The sequence below is a fragment of the Temnothorax longispinosus genome, chromosome 4 (assembly GCF_030848805.1).
Source record: "Temnothorax longispinosus isolate EJ_2023e chromosome 4, Tlon_JGU_v1, whole genome shotgun sequence".
NCBI classification, from domain to species: domain Eukaryota; kingdom Metazoa; phylum Arthropoda; class Insecta; order Hymenoptera; family Formicidae; genus Temnothorax; species Temnothorax longispinosus.
Window position 1 is genome coordinate 17,371,083 of NC_092361.1, and position 25,523 is coordinate 17,396,605.

Below are 25,523 nucleotides of genomic sequence, written 5' to 3' on the forward strand. Positions count from 1 at the left end.
ATTTTCAACATATTCCAATTTTAGGCAAGTGCAACAGGAAATTTAAAACATAGATTATCTTATTTCACTTGCAATATTGAAATTCATGAAATCGTAAGTTTTGAAATAAATTTGCTAAACGTTATTAAAATAAATGTAAAATAAATATTATGTAATTAACATTTATTTCCATATAAATAACCAATAAGATTGCATTAAAAGTGATTCATTGTATTAATATAGATTTCTCAGTTTTCATTGCATATAGTTTATGCACCACTTAGATTCTGCGGAGTCGGATTTTTTCAGTTTGGCTTCAAATTTCTTCACAGGGTGCGTTATACTTATTATATAATTACATAGATACTACAAATAGTTACTTTCGTGATAAATATTTAAAATAAAAACTTATACACTATCTTTATTTTTAACTTATCGTATCTATTGCAACTATTTCGATCATATTAATACAAGCGTACACAAAAAAGTAAGCATTTATAAGATATATAATGAAATTTACAAAAATAATTTAAATAATAATCTGCATATAATGTATAATTTATAAAACATATTATATGACATGATTTTCACACAATTCTCAAGGAAAGAATAAATATTTCTTATATCTTATTTTCATATCTCACATTTTAATATTATTTTCAATTAATATTATTAGATATTGATTCAAGTCAACATTATATATTTCATAATATTTTTAGATAGCTATAACTCCACAATCAGACAACAAAAAACAGAAATGTCATAAACAACATTAATATCAGCATATTTTAATAAAACATTTTCAATTAATATGATTGGATATAGATTTAGATCAACATTATATAATTTGATAATATTGTTAGATAGCTATAATGACTCCTCGATCAAATAATAAAAAACAGAAATGTCATAAACAACATTAATATCTGCATCTTATATGTATAAATTTGCTCTGGATAAAAAAAAACGACATGTCCATCATCAATTCTTTTCCGATAGACTGCGATATAAACTAAAATAAATTGATTATTTCATTATCTATAATGCCTCAACAAAAATTACAATCTACTATTCTTACTATTCAGTACAACTGATGCAACCATTTGGTTAGTAAGAGAAGTGTAGTTCAAAATCACAACAGTAATTATCATATACGCAATGAAGAACATTCCGTCAGCTTTATTGCTACTTTTGACGATCAGTTACGTGTTTGGTTTGAGAATTGTTGAATTTTCAACATATCACCGAAGATATTTCAATCTCTTGTACGTGCTGCTCTTCTGGTTGGTTTATTATTTCCTCTTCAGCTATACAGTAATGCCTTATGTTAACATTGTTTATCCTCTTACATACCGTATTTGTATTTATGTGGAGATTTTCACAATGTTATTGACAATTGCGATTGGAGTGTATTATAATAAGGTAAGAAAATTTCGTCATTAGTCGCTCATTCATAATTTTAGTTACATTTCGAAATAATACAACTTTAATGTCTGTATTATTATAGAATTAAATTTTACATATAGTAATAAAATTTTTAATTTATAACTTCTATATTTGATATTATATTTTATATTATAATTTATTATTCCTTATCTCTTATCTTATTTTTATAATGAAGAAACTTGTCATAAGAATATAAAATGCTTTGCATATTGATACAATATATATAAGTTATTGTTAAATTTCTTTTTTCAATATATTTAACAAATTATTGTTTCATGCAAAAAAGAAATATATTATAAGAATGCTATTTATATTCAATTACATATCTCTTGGAAGTTAAGATAATTACGTTATTAAACATAGGATAGACAAGTTTTCAGATAAACATTATTTCTTTGTGCATTATCACGCATTACGTCTTACATCAGAAATTTAGGGACTGCTTAAAAAAGCTTACAATTGTGGACGATACATTGGAAAAACTTGGAACAACAATAGATTACCACAAGCTGTATATGAAGACGATATGGTTCGTCTTGAGTTTGATCATAATAGTCACATTATTAACTTATATAGAAACTCGATGGTTGCAAAATGAATACAATTATGACGTTACAACAGCTATCTATATCGTCTGTATAATAAATTATTGTACTCACGTTAATTGTATTAGAAGTCTGATTTTTACGAGTATTCTTGGGTTGGTATATCTTTTATATAAAGAAGTTATCTTAGTAGAATTATATGTATAGGGAAGACCGGGGCTCGTTGGCACAAGAGGCAAGTTGGCAATGCATACTGTTTATGTATTTATAGTGAAAAAAACAATGAAAAAGTTATCAACTTTTCCCAAAGTTTTATTTAAACCAAACAAGTATTACAATAGAAATAGAGAAAACTCTGATTCAAGAGGTAGCAAATTTTCGAGCGTTTAAAAAAATCGTATTAATGTTTTTTCAGTTTGAGAAATAAATCAAAGTGACGTATCATTAGTTAAAAGAAAAGTTTCTGTTACTATACGACATACTAAACGACGTTATTTTGAGGAACAACAGTAATTTATTGTAATAAAATAACTGAAATCAAACGTATGTAGGGATGGGATATACTGGCTTATATCAAGGCACGCTTAGCTTGTTGTTGCCGCTCGCGTGAGACCTGTGTGAATACCTATGTGATTTGCTACCTACAATGCTGATAAAAGCTAGATATATATTTATATTAATATTTTTACGTTGAAAAAAGCTATATCTAAAATAGTTTACAATTGTTTTTCTGCAACAGCATTTTGCTATTCGATCATTATAAAATAATTTTAAAAGATACAATCTTTATCAAAAACTGCATATCTGTTACCCGTTTTGTGTTTCTATTACGTTTTTATTAATTTAACATAAACTTTTGTGGCATAGCCAACTTACCCTATCGGGACAAGTTAGCTACAATGCAGCATGTTCGTATTTCACTTATTACAAAAAAACTATACAGCATACAGGAGCGTTCCTGGCATAAAAATGATAGAGAAAGGTTCTCTCTATCATATTAGTACTGTTTAATCATGATAATTGGTTGTTTAAAAACTCAAATGCCGAAATTGTGAAAACTGTGCCAAGGAGCCCCGGTCTCCCCTAAATTAATGAAACTATATTAGTAATACGTGTAAAAGAAATTCTCTATTTCTTTAAGATCTTTTAAAGATTTAAATACAATATATTTTTGCATATACATATATTTACAAATGGTACGAAACATTATCCACTAATCTTTTCTCTATTTCAGATATATAAAAATAAAGTTTGATCAAATTAATAAATTTCTTTGGAATTTGACAAGAAATAAACATAGAATAACGGCAATTTGGGAATATCCTCTGTCACATTCGCATCAACGCAGATTTCCAAAAGTTGCAAACAATGACTGGCTGATTTACGTTTTAATGTAAAAAATAAATGTAAATTCTAAAAATAATGGTAATTGCATATAATCAATTTAAAATATTGCATTTACTCAGGCATCTTTATTTGGAGCTATATAAGATAACTCGAGAAATAAACTCGATATTCGGAGTAGAGATAACTACATCCATAGTATGTTACACCTTTTGGTTAACACAGATTTTTTGTGAAATTACCAACATAATATTTATCAACGATTATGTAAAAGGCAACAACAAAACACTATTCACTGTTTCCAATCTAATTTGGTGTTTCTACTTCATCTTTAAACTTCTGTACATTAATTATGTATGCGAGAGAATCAGCACTAAGGTATTATTCTATATATTCAAACTCAAAATTATTTTGGAATAATTTTTAACAGTTATTAATAGAACTTTTTATATGACTAAATTAAAAACAATCTTAATTTTGCACTAATTTTAGGCAAATATAGCAGGAGATTTAATAAATAAAATATCTTATTCCAATCGTGATATTAATCATGAAAACGTAAGTTAATCTTAAAATAAGTTTGTTAAATATTGCTAAAATAAAACACACGAATTTAAGTTTAAGTAAAAACAGATAAACAAAAAAATATATATATATTAACCCATTATGTTAATATAGATTTCACAGTTTCTATTGCAAATAGCTCAAACGCCACTCAAATTCTGTGGAATTGGACTTTTCCAATTTGGCTATAAAGTCTTTCATGATGTACGTTGTAGTTTTCATATGTTTACTCACCAAACACGTATTTATAATAAAGATATGAAAAATAAGATTACTTTTTTTTAGTTCTCCAAGTACACTGTGACAATTTTAGTTATATTAACACAAATGCATATGGATAAGTAAGCGTTCAAAAAAGTCATGATTAACATGTATGAATGTATGAATAACTTTTAAATGAATAACTTAAAATACTGAAAAATAAAGACGTTGATAAGTAAAATATCTAATAAAATGTTTTCTAAACATGCATTGGTTGTTATATATTTACGCTGTAAACTAATTTATCATTAAAAAAAAAATATGTTATAAACAAAATTAATACTTTATACTTTACGTTCTATTCCTATACCAAGTATCTCTCTCCTGTTTTTCTTACAATTATTTTTTACACATAACGTAAAACATTTTTGTATAATTTATCAAAAGATATATTTCTATTACCTTAAAGCGCTACATGTTGTAAAGATTATTTACGTTTATATATTGTTTTATTATTACATTATTATTGACATCAATTTTATTACTACATTGTCAATTATTAAAATAGACATTATTACATATTTCAAAATTACATTTGCTATTTCATAATGTTTTTACCCGCATAATAGCACTGTACAATAGTAAGAGTAAAAAAAGAACAAAGAAAAATACCAGAAACAACATTGGCATTACGAATGTATTTGTTCGTGAAAATACGACGAATCCATCTAATTCTATTTCGAGGATAGCTCGTGGTATGTAAAATTTAGTATAAAATCGATTATTTCATCATACATAAGTAGTAATTGTACTTATAAAGATCCGCTATCGTTATCATTTAACGAAGTTGTCGGCAAAGAAAGTGCAGTTCGTAATTGCGAAGGCATATGCTATGACGAAAGATATTTGGGAAGTTTTGTCGTTGTTACTGATTATCAGTTATGTATGCGGTTTAAGAATAATCAAATTTCCTATAGGAGATCTAAGACAATGGTTCGGTTTTGTGTACATATTGCTGTTATGGACGGTTTACAATTTTATTCTGATATATACAACATCTTATACAGTCTCTTATACTTATACGATTGAATATCACGTTTGCATTGGACTACATACTTTTACAATGTTAATATCAATTATCATTGGAGTATATTATGATAAGGTAAGAAACATAGGATGGAAATCATTTGTCTGAGTATTTAAAATAAATGATTGTAAAATAAAATTCACACAACTTGCAGTTTGTTATATTAATGTTCATCTAATAAACAAGTAGAAACTTGCACATTGCTTCCTCATAGTTTTTTAGTGTGCAAGTAGAAACTTGTACATTGCTTTCTCATAGTTTTTAAATGTGCAAGTAGAAACTTGTACATTGCTTCCTCATAGTTTTTAAGTGAGCAAGTAGAAACTTGCACATTGCTTCCTTATAGTTTTTAAGTGTGCAAGTAGAAACCTGCACATTGTTTCCTCTATGAGGAAGCCTGTTTTTGTATGCATAATTATTAGTAGATATTTATTAATTTGGCTTCCTCTATGAGGAAGCAAAACTGTTATACTTATGTAAAGTATTTTGCATAATAATAAGTCATAAGATATAACATTTTAATTTTTTTTGCTGCACATTTAACATAATTATTTCTTTAGAAAAGCAATTTATAACAATAATATTCATATTTGATTATATCTGTTTAAAAATAAAATTAATATCTTATTAAAATCGTTGTAGATATAAATTATCTATCTACATTTTATTTTTTTATGTCAGATATTTAAAAGTTGTATAAAGAAACTCACTATTGTGGACGACACATTGGAAAAACTTGGAACAACAACAAATTATCACAAGTTTAAGATAAAAATAGTATGGCTTACTTTAGGATGGTTTGTGATAATTATATTGCTGACTTATTTGGAGTATTATCTTTTAAGAAGCCGTATGGATATTTTACCAGCTATATTTATTCCCGTTATACGCAATTATTGTGTTTATATTACCTTTATTGGCGATCTAATAATTACGATTATTCTTGGGTTAGTCCATGTTTTTATTTAAACAAATAAATTTGTTAATTTTTTTATTCACATTTGATATCATTCATATTTTTATTTAGATACACGGGATTAAAGTTCGACCAAATTAACGAATACCTTAAGAAATTGTCAGAAGATAATAAACGTAGAGTAAACCTAACTTGGAAACATTCCATGTTACGTTCATATAAATCCAGATTTCCAAAAGCTTCAAGAAACAAATGTAACAAAATATGGATTGTAATGTAAGTGTATTTATGTAAGTTTAATTAATCATCAGTTATAATAGTTACATCGTGCAGCAAGATCACTGTCATGTTTAATAGGCATCTTCATTCGGAGTTATGTAAAATATCCCGCAAAATGGACTCGATATTTGGGACACAAATGACTCTCGAAATGGGATGTTATTTCACTTACATAGCAACGGCTTCCAAAGAATTTTTCCGCTTAACGTACAATAAAAATTATGTAAATAACTCGATGCTTTACGTCATCATAATTCTGTTCTGGCTTCTTATATATATTTTCAGACTCTTTCTCATTAATTATGTATGTGAGAGGGTTAGCACCAAGGTATTAATGCTACATACAAAAAATTGTTAAATATATTTATTTAGAATTTAATTTTAATAGTTTGATTATTACAAGTAATATTAAGTTCCAATATTAATATAAGTTGTGAACTATATTTTTATTTTGCAAATTCCAAATTTTAGGCAAGTGCAACAGGAAATTTTATAAATAAATTTTCATATACCACTTGCGATATTGAAATTCGTGAAAACGTAAGTTTTCAAATTGGCTGAATGTTATTAAAACATAGATTTAGATTAAAGTAAAAATAAAAAAAACTATACGTGACAAAACTTTGTGACAATTAAGTAATTCATTGTATTAATATAGAATTTACAGTTTTTACTGCAAATAACTCAATCGCCACTTAAGTTCTACGGGCTTGGACTTTTCCAATTTGGTTTTAAATTCTTTTATGGGGTAAGTTGCAACTTAATTATTATAAGTACTTGCTGTTAAAAAATATTTAAAAAATAAATTTACAAATATCTCTAAAAAATAAATTTATTATCTTTTTTAGTTCTTCGCTTCTGTTTTAACCGTATTAGTAATATATATACAAACGTTTACAGCAGTAAACATTTAAATAATAATTAATGTATTAAACATATAAATAATGTATAAATAACATTCAAATATCTAATAGACAGTAATATTTAGCGCGTAATTCATAAACTTTGATAAATATTTTCTAAATATAGATATATGGCAGTCATATACTGTTCCTGAGATTTATTTTTTACAGAAAGTTTAACATATAAAACTTATCTTTTTAATATTATTTTATAAGTCTCCCTTATATTTATTCGTAATAATCATTTTCCTTATAAAGATAATTTTATATAGATATAAATAGATTGATAGAATTAGCTGTGAAGATCGCAGTAATTTCAATATATAAAAATATTATAAGAAAAGTATTATATGTAATTGTAAAAGCATACATTTAAGCAAAAATAAAACAAAATATTATAAACATTTTTTATATTACACTATAATCATTTAATATTAGTCATTGGAACACTATATCTCATATCATATGTATATGCATCATTTGTTATTTAATATATAATATTTTAAACATGTATTTTATATATACGTGTATAACATCACTGTAAAATCAATAAAAGAAAAGAAAATAAGTAAGTATATTAACAAAATCGATTTTTGTTACAAATTATTTATTTTGCTTCGTAAGTTTATCGTGTTTTACGTGAAAATAGATAAGGAACTTAACAGTTGCCCTGTTTGCTTGCAATGTAAAATTTAGTGGATCGATTATTCCAATATGCGTAAGTGCAGCAATTACAATTACGGAGATCTGCTATCGTAGTCTATTGGCGATCAGCAAGAAGAGCATAGTTCGAAATCTGCCATGGCGAAAAGCATTAGATCTGTTTTATCGCCACTTCTGTTAATCAGTTCAATGTGCGGTTTGAGGATTATCGAGTTTTCGGAGGGACATCCAAAACTTTGGTTCAGTCTCCTTTACATTCCGCTACTGTGGTCGGTTTACTGTTTTCTCGTGATAGATAAAGGAATATCTTATATACCTGAGGAATCCGCCGATTATATTATTTATGTTTCATTGAATATTTTTACAGTTTTATTATCAATACTTCTCGGAATATATCATGATAAGGTAGGAAAACTGGATAAATTAAATATTAATATATTATACGCACATTAATAATACATTATCTCAATCATATTATTATTCAAATTGCTTTTATATAAAATAATTTTGATATTTAAATATTAAATTGAATTTGAATATCCTTGCTTTATTTGTACATTCTTGCAAATTTATTTCTAGTAAAAAAATTTTATAATAAAAATTATTTTGCATAAGTATACAAATTATTAAAATTTCTTTTTGCAATATGTTCAATAAAATCTTCTTTAACTTCATTTAACTCGATCATACTGACGTATTTAACTATATCTATCGTACAAATAAAATCGCACTTTTTTGAAAAGTGACATAAATACACTATTAGGCACGTTAAATTTCTAAATAAATAATATTTATCAATCGTATATTGACTTTTTTACATAAGAAATTTAGAAACTGCCTAAAAAAACTCGCTGTTGTGGATGACACATTGAAGAAACTCGGATCAAAAACGGATTACGAGAAATTAACTAGAAGAACAGTGTGGATTATCTTAGGGTGGTTTGTAATAGTTTTATTATTAAACTTTTGCGATTATATACGGTGGTACGATGTGCATGACGCTCTATCGTCCATCTGTGCAACACTTATACTAAACTATTGTTCTGATATCAACATTATTGACGACTTGATTTTTGCGAGTATTCTTGGGTTAGTAAATCCTTTTATATAAATATATAAATTATCATACATGAAAATTATTTCAGCAATCTATGCACAAATTAATATTAATGTTTAAGAAATTGAGTTTTTTTTTAGAAACTTTTCTAAATTACAGTATATATATTTCTGCATATTTCTATATTTCGCTAAATCTCTTCTACATTAGATACTTAGGATTGAAATTTGATCAAGTCAACGAACATCTTTACAAATTGACAACAGAGAATATACGTGGGATAAAGGTTTGGGAAAATCCTGTATTACATTCTCAACAAGCCAAACTCTCAACTGTTCCGAGCAGTAAACATATAACATGGATCGTAATGTAAGTATAAATAATATAATCATTGTTACACATCGATTTTGCATAATAAATTTGCTATTTTTTTACGCAGACATCTTCATCTGGAGTTACAGAAATTATCTCACGAGATAAACTCGATATTCGAAATACAAATGACCTGGAAGATGGTATGTTATTTCGGTTTTATAGCGGAGTTTCACCGTGAACTTTACACCGCGATATTCGTCAGGAATTATGTCCCTAATAAAAGAATCTTATTCGTCATTATAATCATATTATGGCTTACTTGGTATATCTCCAGAGTTATCCTGATCAATTATATGTGCGAGAAAGTTAGTGCAAAGGTATCGATTCTACCATATTCAAATTCGAAATGCATCTATTTTAATTCGCTTTCAGTGATTACATGACTGCTAACTACTGAGCACGTATTATGGAACTTTTTGAAATGGATTCCGATCGGAATTGTTATTTCCTAGATTTCTATTATGTTTTCTAGGGAAAACGGAATAATTCCGATCAGAATCCATTATAAAAAGTTCCATAATACGTGACTTGAACATAAATGCTAAATTTCACAATATGTAAAGTAATATCAATTTGATTCTAATTTTAGGCAAATACAACAGGCAAAGTTATAAATAAAATACTGTATTTCTCTTACGATGAGGAAATACGTGAAAATGTAAGCTTCGACATAAAATTAAAAGATTACGTTACTGTCTAAATCAAAATTATATATTAAATTATCTATTATCTTCATGCAGATTTTACAATTTTTATTGCAAGTAACACAAGCGCCACTCAGGTTTTGCGGGCTTAGATTTTTCCAATTTGGATATAAATTCCTTTACAGGGTGCGTTATTAATTATTTATTATCATGTTGTCCACGAATGACTGTATATACACACTAAACATTTAAAAATTGATATTAATTCTTTTTTAGTACTCCGAATCTATTCTGACACTTGCAATTATATTAATACAAGCAGACAGGTTCAAGCATGCATTAAAAAACTATAGCTAAATGCGATATGCAAGCAATTTTCAATAAGCAATTAATATATCGATTCAACATTCAGTATATAATGTACATTTTTTAGATAACATTTTAATATATCTATATGTTTTTGTTGAGAATTAATATTCTTTTCTAGAAACTGCAAAATATAAAATATCTGTTATCCTATTTTTACGTTTTAATTATCTTATCTTTTTCGTTTGTTCTTTCTCACAATAGTTATTTTCTTCATAGAAGCAATTTTATAGATATATTTTATTATATAAAAAAATATAAGTTGTTACTAAAAAATAATGTCAGTAATAAAGAAAGATAAAGTACTCAATTTCTCTCATTTACATTACATTAATTATTAACTGGGATAATTTAATGCTAATTGGATATTGAAGCTGACAAAAGAAATAAATAGATGTAATTAATAAATTAATTAATAAATTGCACATAGTCAGGTCCGCGTTTATACCTGTAAGTTTATTATATAATAAATATTATTATGCTTATATAGCTTTCAAAAGCACATTGTTCGACAACATCGTTAACTCTCTATTAAATTCAATCCGAATATTACACAGTAATAATTATTACCTGAACATTGCATCAATTCACATAAACATCATATGAATAAAGACTAAAGACTTTCATAAATTTTGGTTATAAATTTGCACCAAATAATATTACAGATGAAATTAACGTAAAAATATGATAATATCAGTACAAACTGTACAAAAGATATCTTTCTAAAATAAAAATTAAATTTTATGCAAATTTTGTGCTATTATGAATAGTAAAAAGCGTAAGAAACCTCGTCATGTGCATATTGTCGCAAAAATCGATAACAAACCTCCGCATTTTGATGCATCTATTAATTTGAAAGCTCATGATTTGCAACAAGATGCTCTACGAGTTAAACAAATAGATAAAGAGAATATGAAACTATTGAAGAAGATAAACATAATTCATCGATTAGGGGTTAGTATCGCCATATCTTATTTTACTAAAACTAATAAAATTTTATACATATTATATATTAAATGGTAATTATTTATTTATTATATACTTTTTAATATTATGGAAATTTGTTCAATTTTAATTATCTTTAAATAATATTAATCCAGATGTAATAGTCAGAAATATAAAACACGGTAATGTTAAGCGTTTACTTTGTTTTTAGGGACCTGTGGATTGCTGGGCACCAGACGTCAGATATAAATCGAAATTTGAGGATCAAGAGCGCAAAAACAATATAATTATGCGTAAAAATAGAATTATGCTAAAGAAAATCCGTCAAGCGGAAAGTCAATATCCCACCCGCGCGTTTTTAAAAAACTGGAAGAATATGCATGAAGCACTAGAGCACCGTGCAAGGTTTCTTTGCCTAATTAATATTTAAAAAAATAATTTTATAGTAACTTTAGCTTACACTTCTACTTAAAAATTTGCATTTTGCAATTAAACTTCTATGTATTTTTCTACATTATGCAGATACATCTCAGTGATTCAGAGACTGTCCGTTGTATTTGATGCACAAAAGCAATTATCTGAGAAAAGTCGAACGAGATGTTTCTTCGACATTGGTCTTAAAGAAGAAAGTCAGAAATTAGGGCGTATAGTATTTGAACTCTACGACAGTGTCGTACCACGTACATGCGAGAACTTCGCAGCTTTCTGCCGTGGAGTGAACGGATTGTCGTATAAGTACATAAATATTATATTATATTATATTATATGCATATTATGTGCAAAAAACAAGTCAATAATCATGTTTGAAATTGTACCAAAATTTAAATTTATCAATTATTTATTTAAGAATGTTTATTAACCCCAAGGCTTTCCGAAACATTTTGTATAAAATTTATAATTCATAGGCACACTCCATTTCATCGTATCGTCTCTGGCTATTGGTGTCAAGGCGGAGATGTCACAAAGTTTGACGGTACCGGCGGTACTTCCATATATGGTGACTCATTCGACAAGGAAAACTCTAATCTACGTCATATAGGACCCGGAATCCTGTCTACATGCGACAATAATGACGGAAAGAACGATTCCAAATTTAATCTTACATTTAAATGCTTGAAAACTGTAGACCCCCATAAGACCGTTTTCGGCCGAGTAATAGATGGAATGATAAACATTTACAAGGTAACGTTCTCCTTTTCTTTAGTAATTTAAACTTCATTTAAATAACGTTTCTCGTGCAGTAATACAATGTCATCAGCCAACATTGTTCATTTAATTATGTAAACCGAGTTGCTGACAGAAAAGAAATGGTCTCCTCTTATTGTTCTTCTAATAAAGTAAAACTCTCGTATCACTTATAAATAATATTCTGTACTAAGAGAATTATACTACAACTAAAAATATTACAATATATTACAATAGATTTTGTTTCTTTTTATGCTTTATATATATATATATAGTCCGGAAGTATATTTTTACTCGTAGTAGGTCTAGAGGTATGTTCCGGGACGTTTGGACAATTTTGTAATTACAGGTTTTTTGAAACTGTACAGTCCTGGATATAGACGCATATATATGTAATCAGATTCAAAAAATTGTCCCGAAACGTGCCGTAGGACATGAATTTTTTCCAGGACAGTCCTGGAAACTGCCAAATGTCCTGGAATATACCGATGTAAAAAAATAAAAGTCCCGGAACATACTTCTGGACCTACATATATATATATATATATATATATATATAATGCTCAGTTTTACCAAAATTTAACTAATTAGATTTCTTCAATATACATATATTAAATTAGGAAAATATATAAACAATTCTAAAATTGATAGACAATAATTTAATAATTTAATTTGATCAATTATGTTTTTTGTTAGATAAAAAAATAAAAAAGTTTTGGAATATATTCGCAGATAAGAGTTTTAACATGTGCTATTCCGTTCTACATGAATCTATATAAATCTGTACAAATCTGTATAAATCTTCCTTTTTTTGTTCTCATATTTTTCTTATCTGCTTTCCATATTGTCTTGACTTGACGCATATAAATGAAGAGCTTCTATATTATCGTAACTTGGAACTTTATGTTTATTGATTATGTAATGACAATGGAATATATGTCGCCATCTAACGAAGAGCTTGCAAATTACATACAAAAACACATTTCGATTTTTCTTTTTTTATGAGAATATATTATACTACAAATTAAATTATTTATATTTTTATATAACAATTTATATTATTATATTTAACATAAAATATAATGTAAATAATTTATTAGTTTATAGTTTTTGTTTAATAGTAAACTTACTAATTTTTAACATCAATGGTAATCATCATATATGGAATTCCAAGTAGAACATAAAATGTTCTCTCAGATAGAACATAAAACTTATAATGATATCATGATAAGAGAGAGATGTTATCATGAATATATTCGCAGATAAGTGGTGAATAAAATCATGATAACATCATCATAATGTCATTGTGAGTTTTATTTTTTATCTGGGATTAAAAGTAGATCTGAATTTTTATTTTTCAAAATTTGAGAACAACAAATTATCAAATTTGTCTTTTTATCTGTTATTTTTAAATAAAAATGTAATTTATCACATGTTACGCTATAAAAGTTGGCAAAGATCATTTTAAAAATATCGTGAATAAAATAAATAAGGGAAAGAGAGAGAGAGAGAGAGAGAGAGAGAGAGAGAGAGAGAGAGAGAATTATCCCGTATTTTACAGATAATAAAAAACTTTATTTTTATTGTATCACTTAGTATCGTTTTGTGAGAGCGATTTAATTGTCCACGCGTTTAAATTTGACCACGGAATAGTGGTAAACTGTTTATCTGCTATCTGATTACACAGATCGAGGGATTCGGTACGAAGACTGGAAAGCCAATAAAATCGGTGATTGTGTTAAATTGCGGAGTACTATCGGCAAAACGTACGTATGAAAGACTATCCAAGTTTCAAATATGAGCAAACTGCATTATCTTCATGTGTAAAAACATAATTAACGAATTCTAAAACTATAGCGTATCAATAATCGTAATTTCAACGTTCTGTTAGAAATCCACAATTGTCATTTAAAAAAAAACAAATAATAAATAATTTGTTTTATAAAGAGATATCAAATAAAAATGTTACATAATTATTAAAAGTCTATTCTTCTAAATATAATAATAATAATAAACTAATTTTATTAAATATGAATTATTTGGTCATATATTATATGTATTCCAAGCTTAATAAAAAAAAATCTATTCGCAAATGTAATGAAATTTTATATAGTTATTATGAATGCACTCCTCTCTCACACTCGTAAGATAGAAATGGCTATAATGGATAGTATTCATATTTGGTACGATTTATTAATTAATTAGAACTCTAAATAGACAGAGTTGAATAAAAAGCTCTATATTAAAAATTATATTAGTATGTATGAGAGCCTTTCAAAACGTGGCGAAGAGATTTTCCCGAATTTTTCTCCAGTTTTTAATCAAATATCTCTCATTAAATATTTTTCGCGCAACACGTTAATATCCATTTTATAACACGGTCACGTATTCTATAGAAAATATAAAAATAAATAAAGTTGTAAAAACAAATACGAATTCAGTTGATAAAAAAAATATAAACAAGCAAAAACAAATAAACGAATATAAATTAAGACATAAATTAAATTGATAGTGTATGCACAGGTCGCAGCATTACTGTTTTAAATGCAGGTCATGTAGGGGGTTTAAAAATTGGAACTCACTAGTATAGTATAGTTTGATCATAGTTTGATCATAATCTTGATTGATGAACAGACTAGGATACTCGTGGAATAAACGAGTAAGCAAACCCCATAATTTCCGCTTCAACAAATTAGTAAAGTTAAAATAAAAAGTTGAGACAAGCTGTCTCAATTATTTTGAAAACTTTAAATATTTAACAGTAAATGTATATTTTTTAATTCAAAATTGAACCACATTATCGCTAATTTTGTTACACATACTACGAAGTGTAAGCAATGCAGAACGAGACATCGTAAGGCAAAACCGCATACCTTCTTATCTGTTTCGGAAGAGATTGGAAAATGTGAGTTTCGCTTCATCTCGTTTGTTTCACGACTAACTGTAATGGAGTCAGCATAATCAACATAACAACAGACGGAAAGTTTTTCTTGTGGACATGCACATTCGAGCTTTACGTTTCTCGTTTTACGGTCGCATTATACACGATGTACTTGGTCTTTTACGATTTCAAAAGACTTGCCGGTTGTTGCCAACTGCAAGCATGTATTGACCGTAAGATATTCCCGGCATTCATTGAGATGTCTACCGTCTTCTTACCCTCAGCCCCTCGGATGTCCCACATTCCGCGAAATGATGCATACCTCGCATTCACAACATTAATCCGACCATTATACTTTCGAGTATGCCGTGATAATAGTTCATCCTCCACTTTCTTTTACTCTCTTTTATTCTATTTCTTCCTTTCCTCTCTCAAGGTTATTATGATTATTGGTGCTGGGCAGTATCGTAGTTACGAATATACTGAGAGTTAAAGAGAAATAAATATAGGAATGTAAAATATAAAAGTCAAAACATAAATATAAAGATAATAAAAAAGATATTCTTACACTTAATTTCTTTATTAATTTCAAACTAATACTCTTTCTAAAAAAAATACTAGCTGTTTATGTTCTTTATTGCAAAACATATCGTATATTTTTTATACATTGTTAAATATCATACATATGTATTTCTTATATTTGAATTTTTAATAATTTAAAATTGATACCGTTGACTTGGAATATATTTTATTATGTATCAGTTTCATTTTTTGTAATTTATATGTATCTATATTTTTCGAAATAATAACACTTTAATTTGATATTTAGATTTAACTATGGTATCAGAATAATATCACAGTGACGAGATAAATTTATTATTATTAACTTTTCCAACGATAAATAATTTCTCTTTGTATTCGTTATGTTTTGCTACAATAATTATTAGTATAACAACGTAATGGTAATACTATTTATTATTACGTCGACATTCACTTGAATGTATCGTCGATATTGAATTTGGAGTTGGGATTGGTATACGGAAATTGTATCTGCGATCGTTGTGACGTTACAGTAGTTGCCTTGATAAATAATATTGCTCTCCGATATCGACGATTATTATTACATTAAAACAATTATTGATGCAAAGATCATTGTACCGTGAAAATCTCTTCAATGGCCATCACAGTAATTACGACGTATTAATTATGGCAATTATCGATAGTATTAATCACGTTTATTTTAAGTTCAAAACAGCTTGTCTAATTAAATTATAATTTAAGAAATAATGGTTCTGCACCGTTGCACACAATGAGATAAAATTAGACAAGAATGAAACCAGACTTCAAACAGTTCAAACTAAAAATTGTAAAACAGATTCATAAATAACTTTGATTTATTATTACATTATATATTTTTAGTAACAAATATATTACCCAATATCCAAATTTTTCTTTCAATTAAACTAAATTATTTTTTAAAGTTAAATAGTAGCGCTTTAATAGTACTTATTTATAATAGGATTTTAAATGTGCTAAATAATTTACATTAGTAAGTACTCACTCAATTATTTACCAATTTCTATTGATAAATAGTCAAACTATATTTATTATGTATGATGTCGTTTTCTCCGTTTTCTCGTGTAAACTATCTTTTTATCATTCCAATCATGACACATTTGTTTCGTTCAATCAAAGAAAATCTTTATTTCTTCCCATCACCGATACAACACACAGCCTTGCTACGTGACCAGAGCATCGATGATGAACTTTTTCTCATTAACTAGAAATAATCTTCTTTTATATCGAATTTAAACGACCACGTATTATTAGAAATATATACATATATAGAAACACCAAGACGTTCAAACATATTCGCGTTACCATCACCACATGAGTTCGTTGTCATGAATTGTATTTTCTCCTGAGTTTTTTTGCTCGCATTTACGCGGAGACGTATGTCAACTTCACCGCTATTCCAACAGCTTAATATTTTCCACCGGTATAGGCAGTGTTATCGTTATTGAAGTTTCAATTCTCGCGTGCTTGCTTAATGCGCGTATCCTCTAACAAAGGCATTTCCACGTGGATAAATGAGAAAATATTTTTACGATCTCTCGTTTTACGACCTTTTTTTATTGGTCCGATTATGCGCGTGCTCCGATATTTAGATGCAAAAGACGCCGTTACCGAGGAAAAGAATTTTAATACGATATTTCTATGCACATTCCCGCGTCTGCAGAAATCTCATGAGATTCTGATTGCCGCAATTTTCAAGGACACTAAAGTGTTCAATTGAATAAATTTTAAATTTATTTCTTTCGGAGTATTTTCCTATTGATAAACGGAATTTTGAAATTGAGAACGTATACATATATATGAATGAGTTGAAGAATATATTTACATTAAATTTTAAATCCAAATTAGAAAGAATAAGATAATTTTTGCAATTACATAGAATTTCATATATCTATTTCTACAAATGGAAAGATGTAAATGCATATTTTGTGATTTTATTTTTTTTATTTTCATATACCGTTGTGCAATTAAAATTTATATGAAGTTTATTAAAAAATTAATTCGCGAATTCTTTCTATTGCCATGAGTTCATTTAGAATAAAACCAAGCATTGCATATTAATTAATATTTTTCTCATTATTATGTTCATTTCTAATATTATTTTTAACACTACCATTTAATGATATGGACATCATAGTACGAGATATATAATAGACCGAGTTATAATATATACCTTTATATAATTTCACGTTATATAAGAAACTACGTAATTAAAAAAACAATGCCTAACATAGTTTGACACTTCCTAATTGTCATTTTACTTCCTTATAAAAGAGAACAGACAAAAAAAGATAAATTTATACAATCAAAAAATAGGAAATTGCTTTAAATTATTAGAGGTCCCGTTTCTTTTATTCTACTTTTATAATTTATATAATATACAAATAATAAAAGCTATATTGACAGGCCGATGAGTCGTTATCTAAATTATCCAACAAAAATTTACGAAGCTACGAAAGAAAAAGATAAAAAAAAGACAAAAGTCTTCTACATTTAATTCGGCGTTCAAAATTAACCTATCCAAATTGGCGCCGTCGGCCGTAGCGCCGGGAGGAAATTGAAATTGATCAATTGATTGACCAACAATCAGGAAAAAAACGAAGAGCTAGCTATTCGGCAAAACTCATCCTCGGTACGTTTGTCGCGCACGAGTGACATTGCACAATTCCCATTTGAAGCAGGAATTAAAATTATAGAATTTGCGAAAATTTATTCACTCTGTGCATGTAAATATTACGAAAGATCCAGCTAAAGATTCTATCACGAGTGATTCTATCACAATGCAGCTTAACGAAACATCAAGCATTAATATAGAATAGAAGAAAAATAATATAAAATGATATCATAATATATATTAATTTAAAGTATGGTAATAAAAACCAGAGTTTGAAACAACAGAGCGTTGAATTATAGCCGCGATTATTACAAAGGTCTCGTTTATTACATAATCTTTGATTATATAAGATAAAATAACTTCAGAATGAGAAAATACAACGCTTCGTAAATCCTTATCCATAAAATAATTTAATAAAATTTAATAAAGAAAGATTAAAAGCTTATAAGAAATATAGTATCTAAGTAAATTTTCGTCGAAAGAAAGAAGATTTTATGTTGGTCTAAAGAACAGTTTCCAGTTCGTTGAAACGGTTCAGCGTCCTGCACATGTTACTTGGAGCGCATCGGTCGTCTGCGGTAATGAAAGCTGCAGTATTGACCGCTCATACCACAAAATGAAATAATCGAAATACCTCTATGAGATTATCTAATCGTCGGATCCGTCGAAATGCGGTAAACTACGAGCGGATTCGCACGCTCGGAAAATTAGGTCGCTAATTCTATAGATTTCGCGTATTCGAACTGCCTCCGCGTGGAACGCAATCGGACGGCGCGCGGCGCCGCGCTGGCTCGTTTTAATCACCGATTAAGCCCTTGGCGTGTTTCAACCTTCGTCCAAAGAGCGCCCCTCTTAACTCTTGATTCGACAATATTAATCCGGCCAACTTGATTACCGCTCAACTGAGAGTTATTCTCCGCGAATTTCCGCCTGTTACCGACGTTCAACGTCGAGAAGAAAAACGGCGTAGTAGCGAAATTTTTCTCTCGAATACAGTATGATGCGCGGTTGATTAATGAATCTTAGCACGTACAATTAATCATTTCATTGTATACACTTCGACCATACGTTGTGATATATTACGGCGATGTGTAAGCAAGATAAACCTATTTGCGCAAATGTGTGTAATTGATGAAGTCAGGTGTGTACGAATTTATCAATATATATTTAAATTTCCTAAAGAGATACGTATATAATGTATAATTTTTGATAAAATTAGATATATATAGAATAAAAAAATTGTAGTCGAGTTCGATGACAATATAAGTCGTTTCAGTTATCATTATTTTATATTCTTTATACTAAGAAAAGATTGACAAATTTTATACCAAATAATTTTATCGTATCCCTCTTTTGTCAATTTAGCAATCCTCAGCGATCTGGAAAACTTATAAGGAATTATCAGGCTTCTTGAATTGTATAGCTTTATGAGACTTCTTGAATTGTTTAACGCTAATGTTTCAGAAAACTTAGCAGAGTCAATTTTTCAGTTGTGCTCTTCATGCAAATGCAAATATGTACTCGCGATGAGGTCGACGAGAATAATAGAAGGATATATATATATATATTATGAATATTTTAATGTCCAAATAGAGACAGCAAACTTCTCCTTTCATTTTTCTTAAATTCTGGATTTCTCTCAGGAATCTTTCTCGATTAATTTATTAAAGTTATCTTTTATATCGTAAAACATTATGTAAATATTATCCCTTTTTATTAGCATAAATAAGTTTATTAAAGAAAATAAAGATAAATTGAGCGCTTTCTAAAATACCGACATGATAAACGAGAGAAATTCGAAGCAATTCTCTCGCGATGATATTTACTTCTTTCACGATCTCGTCCTAATGAAGCAGTACATCATTCTATGAGCTTAACCAGCATAAAGAGTTTGAGGGATTGCATTGAGGGAGGGCCTGAGAACACGAATTTTAATAAGCTCGTAACCACAAACACATAGTCTTGTGACTTGACATCCTTTTAATAAACATAAAATATGTTTAAATTCGGAGAAGATCCATAAAAGCTGTACTGATTACATTTTTTTATTAATACTTTCATAATATAAGTAGATAAAAACTGAACTTAATAGTTTAATAAGTTTACAATATTTTTTCCAGGAAATTTATTTACAATTATTCACTTGTGTTTAATTATTTACAATAGAAATTATATTTAAAAACTAATTACATTAAAATGCATAGTAATTTTGCTTTGATTATTATGATAAGTCATTACTCACCAATTTTTTTCAACGCAAAAATTGATTGTCACTATTTAATCGCAAAATTATATTAAATTTACTTAATTGTAAAATTGTAAAATTGTAAAATTGGACATACTCTTGACCTGACATAACTTTGTACTTTTTCACTAATTGCTTAAAAGATCATTTAACTTTGAATGCTTTATTCAACGAGATGTGACGACTCCGACCAATTCCGCGTCGGAATGTACGCTTTGAACATGAAGAATGTAACGTTCGATGACGCTGGCTACGCGAGAGTTTAAAGGCGCAGCTTTGTATAGCAACAGAAGCAAACCCACTCTGTAAATATATTCTACCATCAGAAGCAAAGAGGAAACAAAGGGTTTCATACCTTGCTCGCGAGAAAGAATGTCGTGAAAATTGAATCGACGTGAAAAGTGGTTGCGAAGCAACTATTTGCCGTATCTTTTGAATGGAACAGAAACATAGGTAAAATAACCAAAAGCTCTTAAAAAGAATGTCACATCGCATAACAGCGCATTTGACAAATTATTCCTTTCAAGCGTAAATCTCCAATAAGCAACTTTTCTTTTGTCAATGTCGCATATTGTAAAGTGTATGGTACATTATAAACTCATTAAGTACTCCGTCATATTTATATAAAAATTATTGAACAATATAATTATCAAAATTATTAAATATTAAAATTTAAAAGTAATTAATTAATTAACACTTTAATTAATATTAATAATTTTAATAAATATCATTATATTATTATATCAATAAGCTTTTAATATCTGTACGATTTTAGAGGTTTATAATACCTACATTACCATAGATAAAATAAAATTTAAAAAAAGTTATAAAGTTAGATTTGTTTTTCCATCTATTGCAATCTATATATTATATGATCTTATATGATCTTATATGATCTTTCATCAAATCTCTTTTTATGTGGAGATGGAGAATCTATATTCTAAAACTCATAGATAACAATTATTGATTTCTAGCAAAACATAATCTCAAAAACCTGTTTCTCAAAACGTAGCTTGGTTAAACAGTTAACTTTCTCTAATCTGAAGATATATTGAACCAAGGAAGTTTTAGAATGAGTTTTAAACACTCCATGCAGCGCATGTCATTGCAATCTCTGTTTGCAAATGTCCAAAGTTTTAGCTATAACAAACCTTAAACTTCCTAACACACGCGAAACTTCCCGTAACATATGCAACGATCTCGTCATATCGTTCGTCAGTTAATTATTACATGTATATGTAAACCTGGATCAAAAAATTAATAAATAGATCAATATAAAATACACGCACGAACGTATAATATATTTATTATTTATTTTAATTTGTTTTCTGATTATTTTAATACGTACTTCAATGATACGTAATCAATGATTGCTAATGACGATATAAAAGATCCTTTAAAGCTTTAGCCGTTTATAGGCTAGGTCGTAAAAAGCTTTAGCCTTAAAAACCATTAAACCTCTGAGAAAATTTATTTTAGTAAAATTTAAGATTTAGAAAATGTATTTTAGCACCATCCAAATTTCATTGTATTCTATTTGTGATACAAATTATCATATTAAATATTTTGTAAAACAGTTTAATGAGAAACAGTTCATCTTTGTGTGATGCTACCAAAGCAGTTATGCATGTAAATTATTATGTAAATTTTGAAGTGTGAAAATAGTTAATTTTCTGCTGTAATAGCTTTTTAAGTTAAATTGATCAAAATATAAGTTTATGTTCTACATGTCGATAACATAATTAAAAAATCAATAGTTCAAAATCTAATTCTAAGTAATTTATGTTGTGTCTTTTAAGAATATTCATTTATAAAAGCTAGTAATTCAGAAATTAAATAAATTTATTATTAGATTAATAATTAGATTCTTCTAAGTAAATGATAACGATATTTTAAGTCGTTTCTTACATACAAAAATACGTTCTCTGATCATTTGATATTTATATCCACAAAACTTGTCGTAAAATACGCTTGGCGGAGAATGTATTAATATATTATACAGTACACACAACATTGTATAATTTTTATAATAAAATATAACGTCTCGTATTTCCTAAATTTATAAAAATAAAATTTAATTTTCTAAAATTATAGGGTAAACTCGGATAAGATGGCCATACAGGAAAGATGGCCAACTTATGTTCTTTCAATCTAGCTCGCCATGAAACGTCGAATGAACATGGGTTGGCCATCTTTCCTGATGTATGGCCATCTTACCCAAGTTTACTCTAAAGCTTTTTATATTCTTTTATATTTGATTCACGTTCTTATCTACTTTCGTTCTTATCTACTCGTTTATTTCTATAATACCTATAGTACACCGATTTACAGTTATGACCGCGATCATGAAATTTAGGAAAGCATTGCATGAATTTAAATTGCGAACGTCGATTTAAATCGCGAACGTTTTGAAATCTTATTGGAACTTTAACTTACACAAAATTGAAATTTAATTTGAGACAGCACATCTTTCCGTCTCCAATTGCATGTAATCGTATACGAGAAAACATTATTGGGCTATTTTTGTATAATGTATTTTTTTTATTTTGTCTGATGTTTTTTACACCAACCTACCTTGTGTATGTCTTCTTCTTTCTTATGGCCAGATTAAACTTAGCTTTTGTTGCTTCTGGCTAATATCCATTTTAGCCAGAGATAAGAAGGAGAAAGACTCCTATATTGCTGGCTAATCATAATAGCCGGCAGATAAGCGTAAAAATTTACGCTCTTTTATGATCCGCGAAACTCGAACATGTTGCGAAAGGCCATTGTAGTAATTGAATTAATTCAGTAAAAAATATGCAATAAACGTCCGCTAAGATATTAATTAATTTCGTGTTTATTCTTTACACACATTTATTCTTAACACTTCCAACCGACACTTAAAATTTATATCCAATCAGAAATACATTTAAATTTGGAAAAAATTTGTATGTTTATCGCGTTCTAATTCGAAAATATTATATACTCGATAATTTAGCAAATGTTAAAAATTTTGCACGTTAAATTTTTATAATATAAATAGAGAACTTTAATTCAGAAATAATGAATAAAACTTGCTGGACACGATGCAATAAAATCCGCGGCCCATATATACCGCGTATTTTCATCGATTCGATTCGTTGTTGAATATGAATCTCAAAAGCATGCAGAGATGAGAAATTCAGAATAAGTGACGTGAGATCCGAAAGAATTCTCAATTCTCTTACAATTAACATCGATAAAAATATCTGTTTGTAGGTATTTTATTTGTAAATTATCAAAATTATTTTTCATATATTATATTATTAAAATATCAAATATTTTAAATAATATAACTGGAAAATAATCATAACAAAAAATTATTCTGTTATGCGACAAACATATAATGGATCTCACGTCATATATAATAAAGTTAATTTATCACTCACCGAATCGATGCGCAACAGCGGAGTGATCAGCCATGTAATTACGTTGATTCTGTAACACGTAAACGTAAGATCCAAATTAAAGAAGCATTCAAAATCTTTAAAAACGTAATTCTTATGTGTATCGAATCTTTCATTCGTCTTTCAATTAGATATTTATCAAAATAATTATAGATTTTCTGAAAAAAATCTTTACAAGAATAAACTTTTATGAAATTTTTAGATTATTTCTCTTTCTATAATTAATATATTTAAATCACTGCGAAATAAAACGACCTACATAAATAAGAAAGAACAATTAATTTTACGCAAAAAAGAAATAATACTCACCACAAGATTGCTCCACTGGCACCCGATGCCTTTCCTAGGCCTTTTCCTCCTCTCAGGTCCAATTTGTCAGCTTCATAAAACTCCCTCGACGCGATATTATTCTCGTAGTCGAATCGTTATTTTCTGAATTATTTAAATAAACGATTAAATTAAAAGGAAATAAGAATACAATAAATTTAATATATATAATATATAATATAAAAGTCAATTATATTCACTTTCGCCTATCTAGTTACGAATTGTCAGCTCTGTAGAACTCGCTCGATATGCGCGAAAACGCGGGTAATTACGATCGCGCGATACTGTACATACGACACTCCCAGAGTTAATGCGCAACGTGACAAACCGACTGCGGTTCGTGTCAGTTAAGTCGGTGATGGATACGTTAGCTTCCCCGTCATTCATTAAGGTATTAAAACCCTTCAGGGTACTGAGCCTTTAAATTCCATCACTGCACGGTCGTACTTGCAGACGAGTTATCGTCGACAAAAATTATGTATTATCGGTATGCTTAGAAAAAAATAAGTACCAAACGTCATATATGCGAGCCAATGCGTCGCCGCGAAATATTATCAACGAACAAAACAAATATCGAACATTTCATTTAACAAATCGCAAATTGATTATTAACAAATGATTGATTTAACGTTTATCTAAAGAATAAAATTTTCCTTCCCTTTGATCAAGATAATTACTGTAACAATTCTGATTGTGAGATATGTATAATGACATTTGGTATCTTTCTGTACCTGTTGCGATCGTATCTCGTGGACTAATGCGACAATACACGAAGCGGCACGTCCCATTGCCTGTTTGTTCGACGGTCGATGTGCGAATGGCGACCTTGTGTATACAAAAATATAACAGTACGTTTTACTCTGGAGTAAACAAAATATCAAGACCGCGCGTCAACCAAATTATTGTCTCTTCGAAAAATATTTTAATGCTTTTTATTATATAATTCCAAATAAT

At 28.2% G+C, this 25,523-nt stretch overlaps 2 protein-coding genes and 2 long non-coding RNA genes across 6 annotated transcripts in view; 3 read left to right on the top strand and 1 right to left on the bottom strand.

Moving 5' to 3' along the window:
* LOC139812403 (uncharacterized) overlaps positions 1–25,523 on the bottom strand; it is a 339,231-nt gene that overhangs the window by 212,861 nt on the left and 100,847 nt on the right. The window contains exons 4-5 of the long non-coding RNA XR_011731863.1: positions 24,552–24,674; positions 24,225–24,273 (exon numbers count right to left, since the gene is read on the bottom strand). This is a non-coding gene — a long non-coding RNA (uncharacterized lncRNA). The remainder of the gene's footprint in view (positions 1–24,224; positions 24,274–24,551; positions 24,675–25,523) is intronic.
* Positions 1,728–4,320, top strand: LOC139811871 (uncharacterized). The gene is made up of 6 exons (XM_071776309.1): positions 1,728–2,125; positions 3,205–3,363; positions 3,437–3,692; positions 3,807–3,872; positions 3,993–4,082; positions 4,164–4,320. The coding sequence occupies exons 1-6, from the start codon at positions 1,941–1,943 to the stop codon at positions 4,221–4,223; spliced, it is 816 nt and encodes a 271-aa protein (XP_071632410.1). The 5' UTR covers positions 1,728–1,940; the 3' UTR covers positions 4,224–4,320.
* LOC139810886 (uncharacterized) lies at positions 5,866–6,691 on the top strand. The gene is made up of 3 exons (XR_011731508.1): positions 5,866–6,113; positions 6,194–6,358; positions 6,440–6,691. It is a non-coding gene; the product is annotated as an uncharacterized lncRNA (long non-coding RNA).
* LOC139811371 (peptidyl-prolyl cis-trans isomerase 3) lies at positions 8,037–14,557 on the top strand. 3 transcript variants are annotated; one of them, XM_071775636.1, is made up of 12 exons: positions 8,037–8,195; positions 8,294–8,331; positions 8,750–9,015; positions 9,194–9,352; positions 9,423–9,675; positions 9,948–10,016; positions 10,099–10,188; positions 10,279–11,322; positions 11,525–11,718; positions 11,836–12,048; positions 12,219–12,495; positions 14,186–14,557. In XM_071775636.1, the coding sequence occupies exons 8-12, from the start codon at positions 11,131–11,133 to the stop codon at positions 14,297–14,299; spliced, it is 990 nt and encodes a 329-aa protein (XP_071631737.1). In that variant the 5' UTR covers positions 8,037–8,195; positions 8,294–8,331; positions 8,750–9,015; positions 9,194–9,352; positions 9,423–9,675; positions 9,948–10,016; positions 10,099–10,188; positions 10,279–11,130; the 3' UTR covers positions 14,300–14,557. The 3 variants fall into 2 exon arrangements, 2 of the variants coding, with proteins under 2 accessions (XP_071631737.1, XP_071631736.1); XR_011731620.1 differs by having other exon boundaries at positions 8,037–8,331.

What these genes read in the sequence shown, in the direction of transcription:
- LOC139811871 (XM_071776309.1), top strand. Translation starts at nt 1,941, where the DNA reads ATGAAGACGATATGGTTCGTCTTGAGTTTGATCATAATAGTCACATTA. An exon ending in ATTTTTACGAGTATTCTTGG is followed by an intron (nt 2,126 to 3,204) that starts GTTGGTATATCT and finishes TCTCTATTTCAG; the next exon opens with ATATATAAAAATAAAGTTTG. An exon ending in GCTATAAAGTCTTTCATGAT is followed by an intron (nt 4,083 to 4,163) that starts GTACGTTGTAGT and finishes ACTTTTTTTTAG; the next exon opens with TTCTCCAAGTACACTGTGAC.
- LOC139811371 (XM_071775635.1), top strand. Translation starts at nt 11,131, where the DNA reads ATGAATAGTAAAAAGCGTAAGAAACCTCGTCATGTGCATATTGTCGCA. An exon ending in GTGAACGGATTGTCGTATAA is followed by an intron (nt 12,049 to 12,218) that starts GTACATAAATAT and finishes TATAATTCATAG; the next exon opens with GCACACTCCATTTCATCGTA. An exon ending in GAATGATAAACATTTACAAG is followed by an intron (nt 12,496 to 14,185) that starts GTAACGTTCTCC and finishes CTGATTACACAG; the next exon opens with ATCGAGGGATTCGGTACGAA.